This window comes from Neofelis nebulosa, chromosome 16 (assembly GCF_028018385.1).
Source record: "Neofelis nebulosa isolate mNeoNeb1 chromosome 16, mNeoNeb1.pri, whole genome shotgun sequence".
NCBI classification, from domain to species: Eukaryota; Metazoa; Chordata; class Mammalia; order Carnivora; family Felidae; genus Neofelis; species Neofelis nebulosa.
Genome location: NC_080797.1, coordinates 3340142 through 3367051, shown reverse-complemented (window position 1 = coordinate 3367051; position 26910 = coordinate 3340142). Strand labels below are relative to the sequence as shown.

Sequence of the window (26910 nt, the reverse complement as noted above, 5' to 3'; positions counted from 1 at the left end):
GGATGATTCCCCCCTCAGTGCCATGGCTCCCTTTTTAGCGGTTTGCAAAGTATACGTTGCAAAGACAGAAAGCTTGTTACTGGTCTTACGAAAGCCGGTCCCTGAAGGTGATGATGGGAGTTGGAAACCATTTTTCAGACTGTACATGCTCCCCGTGAAAAGTTTCTGTACTGTATGGCCCGCCTGCACATGAATGCCAAAGAAGGCAAATACAAGTTGAACTCTAAAACATGTTAGCATTTTTGTTTGGAGAAGTCTTAATGCTACATCTTTTGTGATTTTTTTTGTTCGTTTGTTGCGTCTTGTTTTCTGATTTTTGTTTTACTCAGGTCCATGATTTTCAAAACGGTAGCATATACGTTTTAAATCAGGTTAAGAATTAGTCTAGAACATTGGGTGTCAACCTTTGTTTCTATGCCAGCATACCTGTTAACGCCAGTGGCTCACCATGGCAACCAGAGAACTAAGGAGTGATGGTTCTCAAAGGGGTGGGGGTTGGGGGGCCAGGACCGGCTGCGTCTGAGAAGTTGTTAGAAATGCAAATTACCAGGCTCCGCCCCGGACCCGCTGAACTGGAGACTCTGGGATGGGGCTCCAGCAAGCCTTTCGCGTGCTGCACCCGCCAAAGTTTGAGAACCAGGCTCTGGGGCGTGCAAGTTTGTGATGCGTGGCCTTAGGACAAATAATTTCTGAAATGTACGTTTTTATACCATTTCAGTGATTTCACGGAGCTTGAAATTTGTGGACCCAAGGTTAAGAGCCTCTTAACAACTTTGGACTGCTTTTCTTTTAAGATTTTATTTTTAAGTAATCTCCATACGCAGAGTGGGGCTCAGACTCACAACCCTGCGATCAGGAGTCGCACGCTCCACCGACTGAGCCAGCCAGGTGGCCCTGGACTACTCCATGATTGGCCTTGCAGCTTTCTGTCTTTTGCCTACTAAGAACCCCCATCATTTTGTGGGGGAGGCAAAAACTGGGAAGATGTGATAGAGCAAGAGGAGTTACTCAGTTGGCTTCTTGGGTTGATTTGGACGAGGTCACGGAGACCATACTTCTGGGATTTGTAATAACCTGGAATTTGGGGTAATAACAAAAGTGTTTAATGATGGCATCAGATTCCACAAAGATATTGTCAGGCAGGAGTGATGAGTCACATCGGAAAGGTGAGTGATGACTGTAAAATCCCGTCATTTGATCCAGAAAGTCAGGGGCACAAGGATAGGACGAGACGCAGCTGAGAGGGGCATGTATGGAGCCGTGGCCAACGGCTCAGTATGAACCAATGGCAGATGGGTGTTGAGTCAACCAGTTAGGTCTTAAGATACATTAATTGTGAAAATCACGAATGTTCTAGACTAACTCCTAACCTGATTTGAAAGAATGTGCTTTTCTCTTTAAAAGATTTTTTTTAACGTTTATTCATTTTTTATTTATTTTTTTTTTTTTTTGAGAGACAGAGACAGCACGCGAGCAGGGAAGGGGCAGAGAGAGAGGGGGACACAGAATCCGAAGCAGGCTCTAGGCTCTGAGTGGTCAGTGCACCGCCAGATGCGGGGCTCGAACTCCCCGTGAGATCGTGACCTGAGCCAAAGTCAGACACTTAACCGACTGAGCCTCCCAGGCGCCCCTTGATGGTTTACTGTTTAGCAGCTACTGTGCCTTCTGTAGCTCCGCCCCCGTGGCCACCGTAATTCAGGCACCACCTCCGTGACCTTTCATCAGGAGTCTCTGCTTTCCTTGTCTTCATTCTCCTTTGCCTTCTTGACTCCCTGTTTAATTTGTGGCGGGGGCGAGAGAAGAGATGAGGTGGGGCGGGGGGGGGGGGGGGGGAAGTCCCGCAGGAACTCGGCCTCTTCCCCCTGCTTGGTTTTCAGCCCTTGGTAACAGAGGGCATGTCTTGAGGGCTCCTAGTTTGTGGTCACCCCTGACATTTACTTTGGATGCCCCGTTAGCGTGGCCGTGAAGGGGATGACCCCAGCGCCTCTGCTACTGTTGATGCTTCCTGTCGGCCAAAGGTTTTGATTTAAGTTCCTCAGAGGAGTAAAATCTGTGAGTTGTCCAGTATTTGTAAACACCTAACCTTGTCCTCCTCCTCGTCTTCCTCTCCTAGAGGCAATTGCTCTTGGATCCTTCTGTTTACAATGGCCCAGAGAGCCGGACTCGAAGACCCAGAGAGGTACCTCTTTGTGGACAGAGCGGTCATCTACAACCCCGCCACTCAGGCCGACTGGACGGCTAAAAAGCTAGTGTGGATCCCGTCAGAACGCCATGGTTTCGAGGCAGCCAGTATCAAGGAAGAGCGGGGAGATGAGGTCATGGTGGAGTTGGCCGAGAACGGAAAGAAGGCGATGGTCAACAAAGATGACATCCAGAAGATGAACCCACCTAAGTTTTCCAAGGTGGAGGATATGGCGGAATTGACGTGCTTGAACGAAGCTTCTGTGTTACACAACCTGAAGGACCGCTACTATTCAGGACTTATCTACGTGAGTATTTCCGGCCACGTGATCGTGGGAGGTGGTGGCTGGGAATTCAAGTAAATTGCACCTGCCGTCGTGGGAGCCAAATGAGAACGTGCAGTACCCGCGCTCTCTGTTTAACGTGACTGTCCGTGTTACAGATAGAAAGGCCGCCTCTTGCTTACCCAAGTCTCCCATTCCTTTGTATCTTAGCGTGTAATTTTACTTTATTATTTTTAATTTATTCTTTAAAATGTTTATTTTTGAAAGAGGGAGCACAACCAGGGGAAGGCTAGAGAGAGAGGGAGACACAATCCGAAGCGGGCTCCAGGCTCCGAGCTGTCCGCACAGAGCCCGACACGGGGCTCGAACTCACGGACCGTGAGATCGTGACCTGAGCCGAAGTCGGACGTTTAACTGACTGAGCCACCCAGGCACCCCTTAATGCGTGATTTTAAGTAATCCAACCTGCGATTAAATATACTCACGTGGTAGTTGAAGACTTTCGTAGTGGTTTGCTGGAGTATGATGAGATCAGGAGAGCGTGTGGGAGGAAGACCAGGGCGTTGGATGTGGGGTGAGAATTGCGTTAATAGTAGGATCCAGACCGCAGACCCGCGGGAAGTCCGTGTGTGTCCAGGAGCATGGAGCACAGAGCCCTGCCAGCACAGAGGATTCCATGAGGAGTGAGGGCAACCGAGTTACCAAGGGCAGGCTGGTGGGAAAAATGGAGACTGAGGGGTTTTGTTTTTGGTTTTTGTTTTTTTTTTAATGTTTTATTTATTTTTGAGGGAAAGAGAGAGCACGAGCCGGGGAGGGACAGAGGATCCGAAGCAGGCTCTGTGCTGACAGCAGCAAGCCCGATGCGGGGCTCGAACGCCTGAACCACGAGATCATGACCTGAGCCGGAATCGGACTGAGGTTTTTAAGAGGAAGCCAGGACAAGACTGAGGCCGGGGTTGCCCTGTGGTCAGCAGTTGACCAGTTGACACGTGTGTTGCAGTTACCGACGATGTCACTGACCATGTGGAAAGAGTTAGTAAAAATACTAAGGGATAAGGGAGAGCAGCAAAACGGAAGCCAGATACCCGAAAAGCTCTAGAATGACAAAAAAAAAAAGCTTGAGGGGATAGTAGACACAGGGCGGCAGTGGCTTAAAGAAGGCGCTAGAGAGCTTTGATTTAGAATAAAACAAAGCAGAGGGAAAAGTTGATTTCGTAAAGGTCTGAGTTGGGAAGAGAGCGGTTGAGTTTCTTTTCTTTAATGTTTATTTTTAGGGGGGAGAGAGAGAGCACGGGGGAGGGGCAGAGAGAGAGAGAGGGAGACAGGATCTGAAGCAGGCTCTGAGCTGTCAGCACAGAGCCCGATGTGGGGCTCAAACTCACAAACTGCGAGGTCACGACCTGAGCTGAAGTCGGATGCCCAACCGACGGAGCCGCCCACGTGCCCCACGAGGGCCATGGTTTTGTGCGAGGGGTGTGGGTGTGCTCCCGGGGCTCTTGGTGACTCAGAACTAGTTTTCCCAAAGAAATTGGTTTATTTGGTGACTATTTACTGAACACTGTGTTCTAGGTGCTGGGGAGAGGGTGTGGGGACAGGCCGGGTCCCTGCCTTTCTGACACATCCCAGAAGGAAATGAAACCGGACTGGGGATAGAGTAAGTCGGGAGAGTGGCTTTCCGCAGTGGCTCCGTGAAGGGCTCTTCAGGAAGGTCGCGTTAGGGCTGGAACCTTTCTGATAGGAGGGAGCTGCCCAGGGAAGGATCTGAGGAGTGGATGGTTCTCCCACAACCTTTGCCAGAGTAGTACAGTCAAGCCCGACGGCCCCCCATTTCTGTTGTCTCTGTGAGGTAAGGCGCAAAGTGGGGGACACCCACCACGGTTGGGAAGGCGGCTTGAACTGGAAAAGGTTTGGGGAAGAGAAGTCACCAGTAAGAGCATCACGGGAGAGCAGCATCGAGGATCTGGCCAGGATTGCACAGCAGAACGTGTGAGGCCACCACGTCCTGGCCCGGCTTGTGGTTTTGCGAGGGCGCAGGCCCGTCCCGCCCTGGGAAGGCAGGGGACCCGTGGCCATCGTACCCATTGCCTGCACAGTCCCCCTTCCCTTCCTCCCTGGTCCAGTGGGCTGAAGGGGTCTGGGGGGAATAAGGGAGCGAAGGAGGGAGGTGGGTCGCGATGTGAGATGTCAGATGTCACCTGTCAGATCGCCAGCTGACATCTCAGATTTGAGCAGGGGTCAGTGTCGGGTGCTGTCTGGTGCTGGAAACGCGACACCGGGGGTGCGGGGAGCTGCAGTGTGGAAGGGAGCCAGCCGCCTTTCCTGCCAGCCTCTTCACCTTGATTCCCCGCCTCCGACCTCCTCGCAGCTTCCTACAAGTGGGAGAGAGGAGGGACATTCAAAGGGGAAGAAGATTCTGGGTAAAAGAGAAGGAATCGAAGAAAGGACACCTGAGTTCCTCTGTAGTCCTTCCTCGCCGTGATTCTAAGAGTTTGCAAGTATCTTTTATCAAGTAAGTTTGATTTTTTTTTTTTTTTCCCCCAGCTAAACTCAGGGACAACCTGAGTGAGGTCTGGATTTCTTTTCCAAGCGTGGCCCCCCCTTGGTCTTTAGAGAAGGACAAGCTGAGTTCATCTCAAAGCAGTGAGGTCCCAGCGGAGCTAAGAATTTGGGACAGTCGTGTCTGCGGTTAGTGGGGTGGAGGAAGGGCCCCCGCCAGTGACAAGCTGGAGCACTTGACCTTCAAGAATCCTAGTAAGAGGGGTGCCTGGGCGGCTCAGTCGGCTAAGCGTCTGGCTTTAGCTCCGGTCACGATCTCCTGGCTCGTGAGTTTGAGCCCCGTGTCGTGGAGCCTGCTTGGGATCCTCTGTCTCCCTCTCTCTCTGCCCCTCCCCGCTCTCTCTCTCTCTCTCTCTCTCTCTCAAAATAAATACATAAACTTAAAGGATCCAGTAAGAAAGTGGGGCTGCAGGTATCCACAAGGGTGAGGAAGGTGTCCTTGGCGTTGGGATTCACCAGTGGGTGGGGATTGAGCCGCTGAGATGCAGACACTGTAGGGAGTTGGGAGCGACCTTTTGGACGCATTTCTGGAGACCGGCAGTAACGCACATTCACATGAGTGAGTTACGTTGCCAACAGGCTTAGTTAAGTCATTTCCTTGTATCTTCGTCGAATGTACCCTCCCCGGCCTCCCGCCTCCTCAGGTCACATATCTTCATCCTCTCTCCTGGTAAAACCATCTGAAACCTGTAAATGCCTCCTCTGCTGCTGGTTTAGCTCACCTCACACGCGCCTTTTGATGCGTGGTATTTTTATTCACCAGCCCTAGATATTTTCTGTTTTCCGTTACGATTTCTTGTCCAACCTGCGAACCACCTAAAAGGAGACTTTAAAAATTTCGCAAGGCGGGGTTTTTAAGTTGTCTTTTTATTACTGATTTTTAAACTGCGTGCATTGAAAAGAATACGGTTCACATAATACCGTTCCTTGTTTTTTGTGGAGACTGGCTGTGTGCCTTGTGTATCGTCAGTTTCGATGAGCATTCTCTGGGCCTGGCGAGAGCGTTAATTCTGTTATTGTTCGGTGGGGGGTTCTGTGTGTGCCCCTTGGACTAAGCTTTTTAATTCTGTCTAAATCTTCCTTACTAGTTTTTGTCTGCTTTGTCTGTTAATTCCTGAGAAGTGTCTTAAGATCCCCCGGTGTGTTTTATCAACCAAGCCTACATCCCCAACCAATATAGTGTAGTTTTTGCTCTTTACGAACTTGTACCTGAACGAATCCCATAGGAGATGGTCTTTGTGTCTGTTTCTTCACTCAGCATCACATTTTTAAGGTTCATCTGTATTGCTTTGCGTTGGTGTAATCCAGAAGTTCTCAAAGCACGGCCTGTGGACCCTCAGGGTCTCCCTAAGACTGTTCCAATGGATGAGTTACAATGGCTCTCGTGATTATTTGAAGACGTTACTTGCCCCTTTCACTGTCAATGTTGGTGCTGAAGGTACAGAAGCGATGGTGGGGGAAGGCAGTGACCCCAGACTGTGCTAGCAGTCCTTATAATCCAGCGTCACGTGAGGCTGCCCTTGAGAAAGCAGGAGAAATCATTGATTTTATGAAATGTCAACCCTGGAGTCTTTTGAATATACCACGCGATGGGGTGGTAAAGCGTGCATAAAACACTTCCATACTGAACCGCGGGGAAAGGCAGGGGCGTAGTTCTATGGGTTGCAAACTGAACTCGCTATTTTTTTTTTTTTTAAGAGTGCACAATTTTTATCTGATAGAGTGACTGTGACTCACAGATAAGCCACCGTTACTCAAACTGGGTGTTCGGCAGACGCATTTAGAGAAATGAACAAAGCGGCCCGTCCCTTCAGACGGAACAATTGATCATCTTTGTTGCCAATGCCAAAATCTGAGTTTTCACATGAAAATTCGGATTTGGGGAAACTCCGTTTACCCCTGTGGACGTGACGGCCTGTCGGCACTTGCAACCCTTTCCGATGAGACAGAGGGCGATATTAATGACAGATTTTTTTTTTCCAATGGCATACGATGAAATGGCATCGTCTGGAAGGCCATCATAACTCACTGAGCCAGCGTTTTCCAAATGATGTGTACATAGTTACAAAATCACGGATGGGTTAAAGATTCTTTCAACAGGCAAGATAAGCTGTTGGATTTTGACGTAAGGAACAGGATGCAAGTTCGTCGATAGGGATACGTGTGCCACGTTGCGTCTGATCTTGAAGAAATTCTCACTTGTCGAGTCTCGGGGTAGCATCCAGGGGGAGTCTCCACGGTAACTGGGAAAGGCAGTTAAACTCCGGCTCTCTTTCCCAAACCAACTATGTGTGTGAGGCTAATTTTCTTCATTTGCTCCAACCAACACAACGTAGCACCACAGATTGAATGCGAAAACAGATTTGAAAACCGAGCCACTTTCTCTGGAGCCAGACAATCAGAAGATTGGCAAAAATAGAAAGCAGCACCACCTTCTCACTTTCATTTTGGAAAACGTAAGGTTATTTTCATAAGAGACGTTGTTGATGTTAACAAGTATCGTTATTTTAAAATGAAGAGATTTATTTTAAAATGGGTATTTTGAAATGAACAGGTATATGTTTATAAAAGCTTGGTTATATAAAATGAAAGGTTTCTGGCGTCTTTAATCATTTCAAAGAGTGTAAAGGGGCCCTGAAATGAAAAAGGTTGGGATATTTCGTTCATCCTGTTGTAGCGTTATAGCATAACGTTCCACGGTAAGATTTCTGGCCCACTTTATCCACTCAGCTACTTTTGGACATGGGTGTTTGCCAGTTTGGGGCCAGGACCTGGGGCCCACAGGCGTGCCTTTCTGTACGGTGTGTGAGGAGTGGGAATCCCGGGTGGTCGCGTACACAGATCTGTAACTCCTACATGCAGTGTTTCTAGATAAAGCCTGATTTCGGCAGATTCCAGCAGGAGACAGAAGGCCCCGGTCTGAGAGGGGAATGTAATGGTGTATTTCACAGGGTTGGCCTCGGCCCCATTTGGAGTCGGATTCTGTGTGTGGTGTGAGATGGCTGTCCAGTTGACCCAGTGCTCCAAAGTGCCACCTTGTCACATATCAGGTGCTCCTAAGTGGGCTCTTAATTGTGTCGGGGGACTGTGTGCCCATCTTCCGGCTAAGATCACATTGTCTTTAGACTAAGTGTTGGTATTGGGTGTGGTAGGTGCCCTCATTTTTATTATTCTTTAGGGTGGTTTTGGCTGTGACATCTTTTGCATTTCAGTATAATTTTAGAACCATATGTCAGTTTTACATACGCACATGCACACACATGCACCCTCGCTGGAATTTTCTTTGGGATTTTGTTGATTCTGTAGATCAGCTGAGGAGAGAAGTACGATCTTGGCAATATGTGATCTTCTAGTTCATGGCTGTATCTGTTTACGTAGTTCTTCAACTTCCATGATCTGTTTTACGGCTGTCTGTGGAGGCCAGGATGGCTCTTCTTACATTTATTTTGGGGTATTTGATTTTTTTTTGGATGCTACTTAAATGGTGGTTTTAGCATTTTCTGATGGATGCCATGATGTAGAAATACAGTTGTTGTGGTTTTTTAAAAAATTTTTTTAATGTTTGTTTATTTTTGAGAGAGAGAGAGAGACAGAGCATGGGCAGGAGGGGCAGAGAGAGAGGGAGACACAGAATCCGAAGCAGGCTCCAGGCTCCAAGCTGTCAGCACAGAACCCGACATGGGACTCGAACTCACGAACCACGAGATCATGACCTGAGCTGAAGTCGGATGCTTAACCGACTGAGCCACCCAGGTGCCCCTGTCATATTTCTTACACATAAAATCTTACTAAAATTGTTTATTGGTCATGACAGTTTAGCTGGTGATTCTTTTGGATTTTCTACATTTTTTTCTACTTTTCTATGGATATTCCTTTTTTGTTTGTTTACCTATTTATTTTAAAAGATAGAGTACCCAGGTGGGGAAAGGGCAGAGAGCAAGGGAGAGAGAGAGAATCCCAAGCAGGCTCCCCACCATCAGCACAGAGCCCAACGTGGGGCTCGAACTCATGAACCGTGAGATCATGACCTGAGCCAAAACCGAGAGTCGGACGCTTAACTGACTGAGCCACCCAGGCGTCCTCTATGGATATTTCTATTGGATTTTCTATATGTCTACAAATAGTGACAGTTTTGTTTTTTCCTTTCTAATTCTTGCACATTTCTTTTATTTGCTTTATTGTGTTTCCTAGGACCCTCAGTAAATATTGGTTAAACAGCAGTGGAGATCATCGGTGTCTGTCATTCCTGATCTCAGAAGTGTCATCATTTCACCATTAAGAATGATGGTTGCTTTGGGGTGCCTGGGCGTCTCCGTCAGTGGAGCACAGGACTCTTGACTTCAGGGTTATGAGTTCAAGCCCCATGTTGGGTGTAGAGATGACTAAAAAAAATAAACTTAAAAAAAATGATGGTTCGCTTCCATTTTGTTTTGTTTTTAATATTCTTTATCAGATTAAGGGAATTCTTCTATTCTTAGTTTTTATCCTGAATAGATGAATTTTTAAAATCCTGTTTGGATGTCACTTGTCAAATGTTTTTTCCAGCATCGAGTGAAATGATAGTGTGATTTTTCTGGCTATTTTGTTATGGTGGTGAATTACATATATTTTTGAGTGTTAAATTAACCTGGCAAGGACTAAGTATTCTTTTTATATACTGGATTCTGCTTGCTAATATTTTGTGTAGGATGTTTGCATCTATATTCATGAGTGAGATTGGCTTAAATTTTTCCTTGTTTTGTAATATCCTTGTCGTATTCTGCTCTCAAGTGATGCTGGTTTTATGAAATGAATCAGGGAATATCTCACCTTTGTGTGTTCTCAGATATTGCTTGGAGAGGGTTTGTGTTATTGCTTTTTAAAATAACTATAGTTTTCTTTGTAGGCAAGTTTTTTCTTTCTTTTTTTTTTTTTTTAAATTTTTTTTTTTTCAACGTTTTTTTATTTATTTTTGGGACAGAGAGAGACAGAGCATGAACGGGGGAGGGGCAGAGAGAGAGGGAGACACAGAATCGGAAACAGGCTCCAGGCTCCGAGCCATCAGCCCAGAGCCTGACGCGGGGCTCGAACTCACGGACCGCGAGATCGTGACCTGGCTGAAGTCGGACGCTTAACCGACTGCGCCATCCAGGCGCCCCAAGTTTTTCTTTAATAGATGTAGAACTTTTCAGGGGCGCCTGGGTGGCTCAGTTGGTTGAACGTCCAACTTGGGCTCAGGTCATGATCTCATGGTTCGTGGGTTGCAGCCCCGCGTGGGGCTCTGTGCTGACAGCTTGGATCCTGGAACCTGCTTCGGATTCCGTGTCTCCCTCTCTCTGTCTCTGCCCCTCCCCTGCTCGCACTCTTGTCTATCTCTCTCTCAAAGAGAAACCTAAAAAAAATGTTTTAAAAAACCAGATGTAGAACTTCTCAGATCTCTAGTTTCTTCTGTTCGTTTTGATAATTGTGTTTTTCTTTTTTCTTTTTTAATATATTTTTTTTAACCTTTTATTTATTTTTGAGACAGAGAGAGACAGAGCATGAATGGGGGAGGGGCAGAGAGAGAGGGAGACACAGAATCGGAAGCAGGCTCCAGGCTCTGAGCCATCAGCCCAGAGCCCGACGCGGGGCTCGAACTCACGGACCGCGAGATCGTGACCTGAGCCGAAGTCGGACGCCCAACCGACTGAGCCACCCAGGCGCCCCTATAATTGTGTTTTTCTAGGAATTTCTCTGTTTCATCTCAATTTTCAAATTTATTGGCATAAAGTTGTGCATCATACACTCTTATTTTCTGTAGAACTTGTAGTGACATTCTCTTTAATTCCTGATCTGCTACCCTTTTTTTAAAAGAAGTCTAGGGGTGCCTGGGTGGCTCAGTCAGTTGAGCATCCAACTCTCAATTTCGACTCAGGTCACGAACAGGGTCGTGGGATCAAGCCCTCAGAGCATTGGGCTCTGTGCTGATCATGGAGCCTGCTTAACATTTTCTCTCCCTGTGGGGATGAGCACTGGGTGTTGTATATAAGTGATGAATCGCTGGGTTCTACCCCTGAACCTAATACGACGCTGTACGTTAACTAACGTGAACTTAAATAAATCATACACTCTAAATTTTTTTTTACATTTATTTATTTTTGATAGAGACAGAGCACAAGTGGGGGAGGGGCAGAGAGAGAGAGGGAGACACAGAATCTGAAGCAGGCTCCAGGCTCCGAGCTGTCAGCGCAGAGCCCGACGCGGGGCTCGAACTCACAAACCGTGAGATCATGACCTGAACTAGAGTCGGACGCTTAAACGACTGAGCCACCCTGGCGTCTCATAAATTATACACTCTTACAAAAAAAAAAAGATTCTCTTTCCTTCTCCCTCTGTCCCCCTCCCCCGCTTTCACACTCCTTTTCTCTCTCTCTCTCTCTCTCTCTCTCTCTCTCTCTCTCTCTCTCTCTGTCAAGTAGAAAAATAAAAAATAAATAAATAAGGAGTCTCCCCAGAGGTGTAAGTGATAGGTGTTTAGCTGTATTCTGCAAGTCCCAGTATGTTGTATTCTCATTACTGTTCAGTTCAGAATACTGAGGGTGTCTTCATGGACATTGCAAGTTATTTAGAAGTAGGTTGATTAATTTCTAGACATCAGGGGGTTTTCAGGGGCGCCTGGGTGGCTCAGTGAGTTGAGCGTCCGACTTCAGCTCATGTCATGATCTCGCGGTTCATGAGTTCGAGCCCCGCATCAGCTGTCTGTGCTGACAGCTCGGAGCCTGGAGCCTGCTTCAGATTCTGTGTCTCTCTTTCACTCTGCCCCTCTCCTGCTCACACTCTCTCTGCCTCTCAAAAATAAATAAACATTAAAAAAAATTTGTTTCAAACATCAGGGGGGTTTCAGGTTGATTTTGTTGTTTCTAATAATCCCTTTGGTCAGAGAACAACATACCCTGAATGATTTCAGTCCTTTGAAGTTTGTTGGACTTGTTTTATGGTCCATCATGTGCTCGAGCTGGGTAAGAGGTCAGCACGCTCTTGAAAAACACACACATCCGCTGTGATTGGATGCAGGGTCCCTCTTGTGCAGTGTATATCCTCATGGTTTTCGAGTTTTATTTGCTGTTCTCTATCGGTCACCATTAATCTGTTCCTCTTTTCAGTCCTGTCATTTTTGCTGTATATGTGTTGGAGCTGTGTTGTCACATGTATCCAAAGGTAGGATTTTTAGATCTTTCTGGTGGATCCTCATGAAATGGTCTCTTTTTTAATAGTAAATACTTCTCGGGGCGCCTGGGTGGCTCAGTTAGTTAAGTGGCTGACTTCTGCTCAGGACATGATCTCATGGTTCGTGAGTTCAAGCCCCGCGTCAGGCTCTGCGCTGACAGCTCAGAGCCTGGAGTCTGCTTCGGATTCTGTGTCTCCCTCTCCCTCTCCCTCTGCCCCTCCCCCACTCGTGCTCTGTCTGTCTGTCTCTCTCTCTCTCAAAAAGAAAATTTAAAAATAAATAAATAGAAGTAAATACTTCTCTTGGAAAGTATTAGCTTTTTTCCCCTTTTGCTTAGTGTTTGCACGGCTTGTTGTCTTCCAGACTTTTATGTTCAGCCTTCCTGTGGTTTTCTACGGAAGAGGGTAGGTGGACAGCCTGTAGTTGTTATTTTTGGCCCTAATCTGACAGTATTAATATTTTAACCAGAGTATTTAGCTGATGTATGGGTACAGTAGTAACTGAAAAATTTCACTTGAACTCGGCCATCTGACCCCTTGCTCCCTCTTGGTCCCCCCGTTCTGTGCTTTTCCTTTTTTCTCCCTCCTTTTTTGATGAGGTAACGTTTATTGTTACCATTGTACCTTTTCACCTCTCACCCTGTGATGGGTATTTTTGCTCTCGTCTTCGTCATTCCTTTAGCGGTCACCTGCTCTCCAGCGCAGCCTTGACCGACCAGAGACTGACCGCCACTGCTGCTCTTTACCCGCAGTGGACGCAGAGCGGCCCCAGAGCACTTGAACTCTGTCCCTGCTGCCTCCCAGCCCGCACGCTGCTGCTCAGTATGTTGACGTGGATTTCTGTGTCTAGATTTAAAAAAAAATTTTTTTAATGTTTATTTTTGAGAGAGAGAGAGAGAGAGAGAGCAAGCATGAGTGGGGGAGGGACAGAGAGAGGGAGGCACAGAATCCCAAGCAGGCTCCAGGCTCCGAGCTGTCAGCACAGAGCCCGATGCGGGGCTCAAACTCACAGACTGCGAGATCATGACCTGAGCTGAAGTTGGACGCTCAACCGACTGAGCCACCCAGGCGCTCCTCAATTTTTTTTTAAGTAAGCTCCACGCCCAGCATGGGGCCCGAACTCACAACCCCGAGATCAAGAGTCACATGCTCCATTGGCCTGGCCAGCCAGGTGCCCCTCCTCCTTCATTTCTCACGTTTCTTCCCCCCCCGGATTTAGAGTCCAGAGCTGGTGGCGATTTTCCCACCGCGCTGTGTGCCGTTGAGAACCCAGCCTGCGGTTTCGCTCTCGTACCTTTGACGCTAATCTGTGCTTCTTTGCACTGGCGGTTCCTAAAATTTTCTCTTTGTCTTTGGTTTCCAGCACACTCACTCCGAGGTGCTTAGGTGAAGTTTGCGTCTCTGTATCAGGCGTGGAGCTTGGAGCATTTTCTTCTGTGCCTTGATGGCTTTGGTTGGTTTTGGAAAATTCTCAGCCATTGCCCCTTCCAAGACCACTTCTGCCCCGCGGTCCCTTTCCTCCTGCTAGCACTCTTGTGCCACTGAGTCCAACCTTGTCACCACGCCCCATGCAGCCTTCCCATCCTTCTGTATTTTAATCCCCATCTCCCGCCCCGCACCCCCGTGCTTAGCTCAGATATTTGCTTCTGCTAAAGTGTGGAAGAACTAATTCTTTCTTCATCTGTATCTAAATTGCCTTTAAACACACCCGGTGAATTGCTAATTTCCATTACTTTATGTTGCATTTTTCATTTGGGTTTTCTTTTTATGATTTTTTAAAGGCTTTTTATGTTTGTTTTTTTATGGTTTTTTTTTTATGGCTTTTCTTTTAATGGTTCCCGATTCTCTGGCAGAATTCTCGATCACGTTTTTTAATCACTGGAACATACCACTGTCCAAGGTAACAATACGAGGCGATGCAAACAGACTCACAGGGGTGCAGATGTTATGCTGGATTGTAGGTGTCTCATGTGCCCGTGATTGTACGGAAAGAAGCGCGGAGGCAATGACATTGAGCTGTGTCTAGAGTCCTGCTCTGGGCAGGCGGGTAGGCGAACGGGTCTAGCACGCGTAGCTCATCATGGATCAGGGGCTCAGGTGAAAGCCTGGGACGTTTCCCCTCCTCCCAGGGGGCAGGCTCCTAGTTCTGTGCTCCTGACCTTGCATGCTGCTCAAGATTTCACTCTGCTCAGCCTTCTGGTCCTCAGCCACCGATTTTGGGATTTGTAACTACCGTCTGCGTGAGCAGGACTTAATAATTCTGTGTCATCATTTGCTCACGTTCACACTGCCCTTAGGTCTCATAAATGTTTATTGCAGTTGGTCTAGTCACTTCAGGGTCCAGAGACGGTCACTATATGCTAAGTAGTTGTTCTGTCTCTCCTGATCGGTCCGTCTCCCCTCTTTTAGTTGAAGAAACAAGAGTCCGTTCTGTAGAACCTCCCATAGTCTGGATTTTGTTGATTGCATTTGCGTCCAGAGGCTTGATCAGATGTGGATTCAGGACATGCTTAATGCCCGCTCGTCTCTATCTGTGGTGTTGAGATTGACAAGTGAGTCAGCCCGGGGTCTGGGGTTTTGTTCGGCGGAGGTGTGTATGGGGAGTGTCCTTGTCTGCCATTCACCTAAGGGTTTAGCAACCAGTTTGTTTTCGACGATTGTCCTTTTTTAACAGAATTTTGGCCTTTCTTCCCCCAAAGAAGCAATAATGATTATTCTAGTGTTTTTACCCTTGTGCCTTCTTTTGTTATTGTACCTCTTGTCCTGTTCTCTAAGAGGAAGCGCTCTCAGAGTAGATGTGCCCACTGGATCGCTTATTTCCTGATATCCGTTCTGCTCTTTACTTTCTCCACTGCGGGGTTTTGGGCTTCCATGTCAGAGGACTGCTTACAGCTGTTCCTTGCCGGCCTCAGCCACGTCTCCTTTCCTTGTGCATTTCTGTTCCATTTGGTGGAGTCCCTGTTCTATTACATTCTGCTGCACCTGTAAATCTGTTTCCTAAAGCTTCCTTTTAGCTGATTTTGTAGGCAATTTCCGTAGGCACATCCTCTCTCTGAAGCCTCTGGATGATGATGCTTTCCTCCTCGCATAGGGTTTCGGGTTCATCGTTTCAAACACGCGTGCGAATTTCTGTGGGTGCAGTGTTTGCAGATGGTGTGGGTGAACTCTCCTTCGGGTGGTGGCCTGATGCCCTCTGCGAGCTGCAGGGGGGGAGCGGCATGGGTGAGACCCCCGTTCGGTCCTGCTTCTGCTCTGCGCCCTGGCCCTGACGTCCTCACTGCCTCATTTCCTGGCTGCCCAGTCCTTGGAACCTTGAAAGAACGTGCGCGCGCATTCCTGTTGGATGGTGGGCTTTCCGGGCAGAGAGAGCTGCGTGTGCAGAAGCCTGGAGGCGTAAAGCAGGGCAGCGTGTCTACAGAACGGCAGGTTTCTTGTGCAGGTGTTTTTGCCTGTCGCTCTGAGGAAGGTGTATAACAGAAGCTGGTGTGTCGGAGGCCGCACAGACGTCCGTCAGGCCTTCACAGTGCTTCAGAATGTTCTCTTGGCTTGTCCAGCTCTCCCTGGGCGCTCTCCCGGGCACGCCTGCCGTAGCACATCCCATTCAGCATCGCCCAAGCTCCGTACGCTCAGAGGGGATTCATGATCTCCCCCACATATCAGACTGTTCTTCCTGTATGTACATCGGTTGAACGCTGGGGCTGTTAGCTCACATCTTTGGTGGTCTTTATGTGCAGACCTGTTGAGCGCCATGGAGTCTCCCTCCCCCCAGCTCTCTCGTGACCCACCTCTTCCCTCTCATCTGAGCCCCGGCACTGTGCTGGGACTGGGACAGTAGTAGTCTCCACTCCCCGCTCCTCACCTCTTGCCCTCCGGTCTCTTTTCCGTGGGGCTACCCGATCGATCCTTTTACAAACATGCTCCTTCCCTTCCGTCGCTCTTCTCCCCTGAACCTCTGGTACCTGATCGCCTGTGCGGGCAGAATCTAAGCGGTTGAGTCCGCCCTTCTGAGCTCCCACCGTGCACGTTCCGTGCTCGGCGAGGCCGAGCTGTTCACTGTGCCTTGCCTATATCCTGCCACTAAGTTTCATGCACTTTAAGTCTATTTATTTATTTTGAGAGAGGGGAGAGAGAGCAAGTGGGGGAGGGGCAGAGAGAGGAAGAGAGAGAGTCCCAAGCAGGCTCCTCGCCATCAGCACAGAGCCTGACGCAGGGCTCAGTCTCTTGAACCGTGAGATCATGACCTGGCTGAGCCACCCGGGCGCCCGGCTCCCCCTATTTTCATGGCAACTTCTTTATCCCTCCTTTTGCCCTTTAACTAGTTTTTAAAAGGACATCAGAGACCATTTAGTCTGAATTTTGTACCTCGTTTTGCAGTTTCTGACCAGATGGCCTTGACTTTCGGGGCCTGGGGTTGGTTGCGTGTGCGGCTGCAGAGTTTCTGTCCCATTTATAATCGTGTTCATCTTTCTCCTTCTCTTTTCTTACCGCTCTCTTTTTAGTGTCTCACGTGTGTGTTTAGTCTGTTGTCTTCCTACCTGGAGTTGTGTGTTTCTTGAAGGCGTAAAATGTCTCGTGTGCCTGTTCACACACTGAATGAGGTCTAATTGGAACTTTGGAGTCAGAGAGACAGGATTTTAACAGCATATTGCCCTCCTGCCACGTGCCCCGCAGAAGATAAAAGTAACACAGCATCGCTTCCGTTATCATTTCTACAGGATCCTGGAATTGGAGCTCATTTCCAGAGAGTTCAAAGTCAGCTCTTCAAGCACTTAAATTGAATGATGTTCCCACATAAACATTTTTTTTTACTCCCCCTCTCTGGCAAGCACAGGGTACTGATGATTATTTAACCTTGTTTTTAGATGACGTACTCATACTTGTGAGACTGAGTCATTTTGTGATCCTGAGTCCTCAGAAAAGCACCCACCGCATGGGAGACACATATGTGGGAATTATTTCTGAGTTAAATGTCGCTGTTAGGATCTGTTACCACGCCATACGTGGTTATGGGATGTTAAACTGAATTTCCGTGTTTGAACTTTCTTGCATTTATTTGTTTTGTTTTCTTTGTGGTCGGCCTATAATTTACCTCTTATAAAAGTGAAGTGTAGAATCCGTAGCTTCATGATAGACTCCGATCTAATTTTTGAATGGAAAAGTGGGGTGTATATAAAAATTCATCGAGGGGCGCCCGGCTGGCTCAGTCGGAAGAGTGTCTGTGACTTTTGATTTGATCTGGGCATCATGAGTTTAAGCGCCAGGATGGGTGTAGAGATTACTGAAATAAGTAAACATTTTTTAAAAAAATCATTGAGATGTATAGTTAGGATTTGTTCACCTGTCTGTATACAGGAGCCAGCCAGGCTTGTCTGGGACCTGAGCTGCCCGGACGAGAGAGGCGACAGTCAGAAGGCCCGAGTGGCCATCGAGGGAGGGGGCAGGCGCCTTCTCTGGCCTCAGGCAGACAGGGGCGATGTCCCTCTGGCCAGCTCAGAAGTAAGGCCAACAGCTCCTAGCCGTGAACTTGGGGCAGAGCCTTTCGCCTCTGCCTCCTCTCTGCCCACACCCGCACCTCCGGTTGTGACTTAGGAAAGCTGTGGGGGGCACAGCCTGAGATGAGGTTCTGACCTGACCACTGCCCTCCTTCCAGCAGGCTCCTGTCCCCGCCTTAGCACTGGTCACTGCAGTGTGCGCCTAGAGCCGTCTCGAGGGTGCCTTCTGGCGGCAGCTGCCAAGGTTTCCGCCTTCACAGACACAGCTGTTGCTGAGACACCCTTTAGGGTCCCCGGAGAGCGGGCCACGCAGCTGAACGCCATCAGCCCCGGCCTTTGTAGTGTCCTCTTGCCTGTGGACTCAGTCCCCCAGATCACCTTCATTAAAAGGCCTGCGGGGCGCTTGGGTGGCTCAGTCGGTTAAACATCTGACTTCCGGCTCAGGTCGTGAACTCGTGGTTTGCAGGTTCGAGCCCCGCGTCGGGCCCTGTGCTGACGGCTCGGAGCCTGGAGCCTGCTTCGGGTTCTGTGTCTCCCTCTCTCTCTGTCCCTCCCCCGCTCCTGCTCTGTCCGTCTTTCTCTCTCTCAAAACTAAATAAACATCAAAAATACTAAAAAACAAAAAAGGCCTGCATCACAGTGCCACGGACTGCCACTTCCAGATGCCTCGGTCCTTGGAGGACTGGGGCGCCTGGCAGCAGCCTGGCGGTTCTGTTCTTCCCTGACCCCCATGGTCAGTTTTGTACACTCTTCTTAGAAATCATTCTTAGCGAATTAAGAAAACCCCCAAATCAAAAGTGTTCCTAGTATCGGTTCTAATAATGGTGAATATGCTGGCCAAGAAGGGTTCATGTCTTCTAGACTAATGGCTCTTAAAAATTGTTGAGGACCCACGGGGCGCCTGGCTGGCGCAGGGGGTGAAGCATGTGACTCTTGATCTTGGGGTCATAAGTTCGAGCCCCATGCTGGGTGTAGAGATGATTTAAAAACAAAGCCTTTGAAAAAAAAATTGAGAGGGTGCCTGGGTGGCTCAGTCGGTGAAGCGTTGGACTTCTGCTCAGGTCATGATCTCACGGCTCGTGAGTTTTTGAGCCCTGCGTCGGGCTCTGTGCTGATGGCTTGGAGCCTGGACCCTGCTTCACATCCTCTGTCCCCCTCTGTCTCTGCCCCTCCCCTGCTTGCACACTGTCTCATAAATAAATAAAAACATTAAGAAAAATAAAATAAATTGAGGACCCTTTTGTGTCCTTTTGTGTTTGTGTAGTTTATATTTATCGGTACTTACTGTATTTGAAATTAAAATAAATTTTAAAAATATGTATCAATTCACTTAAAAACAGTAAGCCATGTATTTATTTAAATAAATTCATTTAAAATAAGTGTACGACAGGCATGCCTGGGGGGCTCAGTCGGTTGAGCGTCCGGCTTCAGCTCAGGTCATGATCTCACGACTTGTGAGTTCGAGCCCCGCGTCGGGCTCTGTGCTGACAGCTCGGAGCCTGGAGCCTGCTTCGGATTCTGTGTCTCCTTCTCTCTGACCCTCCCCCATTCACGCTCTGTCTCTCTCTCAAAAATGGATAAACATTAAAAAAAAAGTAAGTGGACAACAAGTTAACATAAATAATCTTTCACAAAACAAACGCTGTTTTCCACAGCAAAATACTTAGAGAAGTTTTATGATTTTGCAAATCTCTTTAACAACCACGTTTTCAGGTAATTGTGGGTATTCTTCTTTGATTCTGCACCCAAACTTAACACATGGCATTTCCTAAGTGATTAGCTGCAGTGTGGAATCTGGAACTAGATTACTGACCTTTTCGTACCATGCACACTCGGAAAATCGCCCCGAAAACATGAATCATGGGCTGCTTGAGCCTTTCGCTGGTAGCCCTGTGAGGTTGGGAAGCATATGTTGTTATGGCCATTTTACAGATGAAGGAATTGAGTCCAGAAGAGTGCCCCTTAACAAATGATCTGTGGGAGAACTGCCTGTGGTTTGGAATCGTATATCCTCGGCTAGATTTAATTAGGAGAAGAGATTAATTACTCTAGGGATGAAGGCTCCTGTTCAGATTACTGTATGGTCTCTGGCTGTGTGATATATTCAGGGATTGTTTTTGGTTTTTTTTTTTTAACGCTGTATTTTATTTTTCTTCTAGACTTATTCTGGACTCTTCTGTGTAGTCATAAACCCTTACAAGAATCTTCCAATCTACTCTGAGAATATCATTGAAATGTACAGAGGGAAGAAACGCCATGAGATGCCTCCACACATCTACGCTATCTCTGAATCTGCTTATAGATGCATGCTTCAAGGTAACTGGGAGGGTTAGAGTTCTAAATACTCAGTTTCTTACATGTGAGTTGTGTTTGTGTCTCAAAGGGCTTTAAGCTTAAACAATCTTGAAACGTAGTTAAGTGTTTATTGTGGAGGAATTACGAAGTCTTTTTTTTTTTTTTTTCTAATATGTTTATTTTGAGAGAGAGCACGGGGAGGGGCAGAGAGAGAGGGAGAGACAGAATCCCAAGCGGGCTCCACACTGTCAGCGCAGAGCCTGACGTGGGGCTCGATCCCACAAACTAAGATCATGACCCGAGCTAAAGAGTCAGACGCTCAACCGACTGAGCCACCAGGCACCCGTAAAATTTTTTTTTAATTAATTGATTTATTTTGAGAGAGTGAGAGAGAAAGAGCATGAACGGAGGAGAGGGGCAGAGAGAATCCCAAGCAGGCTCTGCAGTGTCAGCACAGAGCCTGACGTGGGTCTCGATCTCGTGAACTGTGAGATCATGACCTGAGCTGAAATCAAGAGTAGGATGCTTAACCGACTGAGCCACCCAGGCGCCCCTGAATTAGGAATTTTTAAGATGGCAATGGGCAGTGTGGCCCTTTTCTAGAAGAAGTAGGTAAGTATGACTGTTGTTTCATAATTAGTTCACATTAATTTTTTTCGTTAAAAAGCATCTAGTTTTTATATACGTTTGCTGTCCATCACAAACCGGGATAACCAGAACTCTCTTGGACTGGGTTTTAGCACCCACAGGAAGAGCCACAGGAGGGATGATGGAAAAGGTAGAGGCTTCATTGGGGAGCAAAAGGTCATATAATATTTCTGTCGTAAATACGTAGAAGAGGGGACAACAGAAGTTAGAAAGCACTGGGCCGGTTGGTGGATCGCAGTGGCTTCCTTTTGGGCTTAGGATGAAGTATAAATTTGAAGAGTCATCCCTTTGAATCCTGGCTTTAGACACAACGGTGTACGGAGGGACATTTTCCTGAAAACCAGAACGTGGCCATTTTGAACGCATTTCCCTCTTATTGCTCAAAAAGACAGCATTGAACACGGGACCTCCTAGTGCTCTGTGAGCTCTCCTGTAATAACGCTCCCTCTCGTTTCATCTTTTACAAAATAAACTCGGCAAAGTACGATAAACTCTATCGGCTCTTATAAAATAGTTCTGTGGGGCGCCTGGGTGGCTCAGTCAGTTGAGTGTCCAACTTCGGCTCAGGTCACGATCTCACGGTTCGTGGGTTTGAGCCCCGCATCGGGCTCTGTGCTCACAGCTTGGAGCCTGGAGCCTGCTTCGGATTCTGGTGTCTCCCTCTCTCTACCCCATCCCCATTCATGCTCTGTCTCTCTCTGTCTTAAAAATAAATAAAACATTAAAAAAACTTTGAAAAAAAAAAAAAAGTAGTTCCGTGATCTTCAGGAACCGGGGTGTGATCTGTCCACCTGTCACTGCATTGCACGCCTTGGGGGCTGGGTCTGAAGGGTAGCGGGAAGGCGTTCGTCAGGTATAGCGCCCAGCCCCCGCTTTCACGTTTCATTGGGACGCTTATGTACCAGGTCCCTGGAGGCAAACAGGAAGGACTTCAAAGCTAGAAGAGTGACTCTCCAGAATCCGTTTAGGCCGAGAAAAGATGAGATTTAATATTAGTTCTTAGTTTCAGAGCCAGAGGATACTAAGAAAATGGCTACCGCTGGGGGGGCTTGCAGACCGCGGAGAGACAATGGCCAGCTTCTTTGGTTTTGGTTCTGTGCCTCTACGAAGAAGAATCTTTTTATGCAGAAAAGCGTTTGTATGAATGAGCACGCTCTGCCTCATATGGGAGAAGCCATTGGAGACAGGACACTCCTTCTCCAGTTGAATCCATATTTCCGCATCCAGACAAGTACGTTCTCACAGTTGACGTGGCTGACCCTCTGGTCTCTGAAGTATCGTCTAGAAAAGGGGGGTTTCCGGAGGGCAGTTCCAACTCTGAAAAAGGGGCAGAGGCTTCAGACCTCTGAGCTTCACGTACCTGCCAGGGAGGGTTCTAGAATCTATTGTTGACAGTCTAGGAACAACGTGACAATACACGCCACATACCTTTCGCTTAGCGGGAAGGAAAAGCACAGTGGACGGTGTTAACGAGCATCAGGACCGCCACACAGCGTTCCAGAGTGTCACAAACGTGACGTCCCCAGGGCTGTTCGTGGCAAAGGTGCCCGTGGGGTGCTGGTGACTAGCTGAGGTTGTCCAGGTTTGTCAGGGTGTGCACTAAAGGCCGTTTAAAAATGTTGCAACATTCTTATCAGCATGCAGGACGCATGCCGTGAAATTTGTAGATGACGTGAAACTTTGCAGGGAAAATAAATACATTTGACGAAAAGAGAGAGTTTTTGAAATTATCTTGACAGGTCGATTGGAAAAATTGAATCGAATGAAATAGTTAACAGTGATTAAATGCGAATCATGTCCCACGACCGGGTTGCCAGACCAGCCCTGTGCGGATAGAACAAGGAAGACGTGGCTTACCAGCATACCGTGTCATTACCGCTATCCTCATTAGTGCTGGAGTGAACATTTATTGACTCTTCCTGTGTGCCAGGCACTGGCGGGATGTTTCATGTGCATGACATAACCTACCACAACCATCCTATAAAGTAAACAGAGTTGCTGTCCCTGTTTTACTGGGGCACCAAACAGTTAAAAACTCGACCCAAAAAAATGTCGGTCGTAAGGGGTTATGAACTAGGATTCAAAGCCAAGGCAGTGTGACACATTCGCATCCACAGTCATGAAATTCCACGTGAAAAGCAGAAAGAATTAGTTGATAGTTTTGGCTACATAACAACTGGAAGTTGTTCAAAACAAAACAAAACAAAACAAAACAAAACAAAACACCTGTCAACAACCCTATCACATTCCGTTCTGTAGGTAGGGGCTACACGCTGATGTACCGCACAGCTCCGTGGGGCTGGGCTTGCACTCGGGTAGTCGAGTAATAGCTTACACTGCCTACCAGTCCTGGTCCATGTAGGTTTTCAGTTACCACTGTGAGCAAAACCTCCAAATAACCACGGGGGCCCATGAAGAGATTGGTAATCATAATTACTGGTCAGAGTTTGTGTCTTTAATGCAAAGAACCAGAGGAGAGCTTACCTTTCTTCCTAAGTTTGGATTCTAGGGGACACTGTGCCAATAAAATGCAGAGTGGGTCTGGCACAGAGTAGTTGCTCAAGAAACACTGGCTGAATGAATGAATGAATGAATGGCAGAGTTCTTGGACATAAACTTGATTTCAAAAATCTCAACTTCCCGTTCTTGTCAGATTTGTATCTAAGTAAAACACAGACCGCAACGTAAGTGCTTCATGCTTTCTAGTGTTAAAGGGAACTGAAAATTAACGTTTCCAATGGCACGCTGTTGATGTAAGAGATATTTTTTTAAATACACGTATTGACGTATTTTGCAATATTGTAAAGCTCACTTCTTCTGGAAGGTATTTTTGGTAGATTCTTTGGGATTTTTCTGTGTAGACCAGCATGTCTTCTGCAGATAGAGACATTGCTGTGTCCTCCTTCATATCTTAGGCTTTGGGTTTATTTTCTTGCCTTGTAATAATGTTCAGTAGGTGTGGCGACAACAGACATCCTTGCCTTGTTCCTGGTCTCGGCCACACCTTTCACCTTTTCACCATGAAGGATGGTGTTCATGTACACATTTTTTGTTCATGAAATTCTTTTGTATTCCTAGTTTGCTCGGTTTTTTTTTCTTCTTCTTTTAACACGAGTGAATGTTGAGTTTTGTCAAATGCATTTTCTACATCTATTCAGATATTCTGTAGTCTGTAGATAAGGTAAGTTAGATCATTGGCCTTTGGGTGCTGAACTAACCCTGCGTGGCCAGGATGAAGGTCACCTGCTTCTCATGTGTGTACCCCCTTTGTGTCGTTGGATTTGATCTGCTCACGTGTTGTTGAGAATTTCTGTGCCCTTGCTGATGACAGAGATTTGTGTGTCATTTTCTTGTATTGTAACGTCTCTGTAGCTGTAGCGTCAGAGTCGGGCTTGTCTCTGAGAATGGATTGGGAGGGAGAGGTTTCTTCCTCTTGAATTTTCTGAAAAGTTTGGTATGGTTATTTTTCCCCTTAAATGTTGTGTGGAATTCACTAGTGAAATACGTTTTCTTTGCAGGAAGGCTTTTAATTACACATTCAATTTATTTTTACCTGAGGTGTAATTGACATGTAACGTTAATATTAGTTCCACAAGATCAAGTTCTTTTTTTTTTTTTTTTTTTTTTTTTAATTTTTTTTCAACATTTTTTATTTATTTTTGGGACAGAGAGAGACAGAGCATGAACGGGGGAGGGGCAGAGAGAGAGGGAGACACAGAATCGGAACAGGCTCCAGGCTCCGAGCCATCAGCCCAGAGCCTGACGCGGGGCTCGAACTCACGGACCGCGAGATCGTGACCTGGCCGAAGTCGGACGCTTAACCGACTGCGCCACCCAGGCGCCCCAAGATCAAGTTCTTTAACAGATATGGGGCCAATCAGGTTATTCGTTCTTCTGAAATGAGCTTTAGTGGTTTATGTCTTTTTAAAAAGTTCCTTTTTTTATCTTAGTTCTCAGACTGTGTCTGTGGGATCCTAGGTAGCTGTTCTCTGTCTTATTCTAGACTTTGGCAATTTGTGTCTTTTTCCTGATCATTTTGGCTGGAAGTTTATCAATTGTATGATTTTTTTCAAATAACCAGAATCTGGTTACATTTTTTTTCTTCTTTTTCCTGTTCCCCATTTCATTGATTTCTGTTCTTTCCCATTTCCGTTCTTCTTTCTAATTTGAATTTGATTTGCTCTCGTCTAGTTTTTTAAGGTAGGAGCTGAGGTCATTGATCGGAAACCACTTCTGCTGTTGTATTATGATTTAACTCAGTATGGATTCACCGAGTACCTCCATGTGTGATTCTTGGGAGGTGCTTTGGGAAACACTGAGCTAGGAAAGGACTCCATAGTCTTTAGGAGGCTGGATGCATTTTTGAAAGCGAAATGGTTTCCCTCAAATATCAGTTCAGGCTCTGGTTACATTTACAGGTGTTTAGAGATCGAGGTCGTCGTACATTGTTATAGTTCTTTAGTCGGCAGGGTGAGGAGGATTCAGTGAGGCAGAAGGGAGGCATGGTCGGATCACGGCTGGCGAGCATCTTAGAGGTGATCAAGCCCAACCCCTTACTGCACGGATGGGGAAACTGAGGCACAGAGCCAGCACAAGACCAGACAGACGAACATTGAGGACAGAGAAGTCTGGCGAGCTGAGCTGGCTTGGGCTGCGGTGGTGAGAAGCACAGGAAATGAAGTACGGGGCAGATTGGAACAGTAGGTGGTGGTTGTGAGGGTCTCCGGTTTCGAACAACGATAGCAAGTGTGTACAGATGCCCGAAGTGAGCCGTCCTGAATTAATTCGGAGGCAGTTGAGTTTTGGTTAGTTTTTGTATGTGTGCACTGCTTCAGAAAAGCCGTAAGAAACTTGGTGTGGTGGGATTCTCTGGAAGTTGCTCAGACCTGGAGAATTTAGGGCTCTGAGGGTTCCTATTTACAATGAATAAATACGGATTTGTTAAAAACCTAGCCGCATGGGTGAAGAACGCGGGAAGAGCAGGGCATCAGTGGCGCATTTATAGATGCGGAGTCAGTTCGCGGCAGAGTGGGAACCAGGGCACAAGCTTGCAGAGCCCAGGGCGGCACCCGGCACTGACTTTGAGCCACCGAAGATGCTGGCATAGGGAAGCGAGCCGGATCTCACGCAGCACCGCCTCATGGGCAGGCACTGGCGGTATCGTGTGTCTAACTCCAGAATATGGCTGGTTGAAAGGAGGACGCATCGAGGAACCAGAGGGGCCCCAACTGAGCTCAGCACGGAACGACACGTGGGGACACACGTTGGCCGTGCGCCTGGGGCAGCGCGTGGAAGGAAGGGCATGTCATGACCCCTGCGAGAGCAGACCAGTAAAGGAGGCAGGGGTCAGCCTCGTCCTGTGAATGTGGCCTGCGCAGCCGGAGGGAGGGATAGGGCGGTGGTCAGGGGCCGTTCCCAGTTCAGTGAGACTTGAGGCACTGGGCAGTAACACGCTCTTTGTAGAACTCAGTTTATACACAGAGTGTATGAATGGGTTAGTTTATTTTAATAATACCGTGACATTTCTCTTCGACAAAAGCTACTTATGCCGGCGGGGGGTGCCTGGGGGGGCTTGTGGGTTAAGCAGCTGACTCTTGATGTTAGCTCAGGTCTTGGTCTCAGGGTCGTGAGTTCAAGCCCCACGCTGGGCGTGAAGACTACCTTAAAAAAAAAAAAAAATGCTGTCTGTGCCTGAACTACTGTGAGACCCTTATTGGGTCCTGATGTAGCCACCCAAGGGCGAGCAGCCTCTGCATAGGAGTGACGAAAGATCCACCTGGGCCGGTCCCTGCGAGCACAGGCCCGGGTCGTCACCCCTCAGCGGCTGCGGGACCTGGGTGGATTACTGACCCCCTCCAGGAGCATTTTCTCATCTGCAAAAATGGATATCCACGCGCATAAATGATTAGAAATCATACATCCCACACTGGGGGGCCGGGAGGGGGCCTGTCCGTGGGCTCGCTGTGGGTTTTTAAATTTTTTTTTTTTTTTTAACGTTTATTTATTTTTGAGACAGAGAGAGACAGAGCACGAACGGGGGAGGGTCAGAGAGAGAGGGAGACACAGAATCTGAAACAGGCTCCAGGCTCTGAGCAGTCAGCACAGAGCCCGACGCGGGGCTCGAACTCACATACCGCGAGATCGTGACCTGAGCCGAAGTCGGACGCTTAACCGACTGAGCCACCCAGGCGCCCCTCGCTGTGGGTTTGAATGTCACCTTCTCATTCGAAAAGATTTAGGTCGTTCGTCACTTTAACGTCATGTGCGAT

The 26910-nt window shown here is 47.6% G+C and overlaps 1 protein-coding gene across 8 annotated transcripts in view; it reads left to right on the top strand.

Moving 5' to 3' along the window:
* MYH10 (myosin heavy chain 10) overlaps nt 1-26910 on the top strand; it is a 132184-nt gene that overhangs the window by 4743 nt on the left and 100531 nt on the right. For all 8 annotated transcript variants that reach the window (XM_058703103.1, XM_058703102.1, XM_058703100.1 and 5 more), the window contains exons 2-3: nt 2114-2489; nt 19858-20014. In XM_058703103.1, the coding sequence (XP_058559086.1) occupies nt 2114-2489; nt 19858-20014 (533 nt within the window). The remainder of the gene's footprint in view (nt 1-2113; nt 2490-19857; nt 20015-26910) is intronic.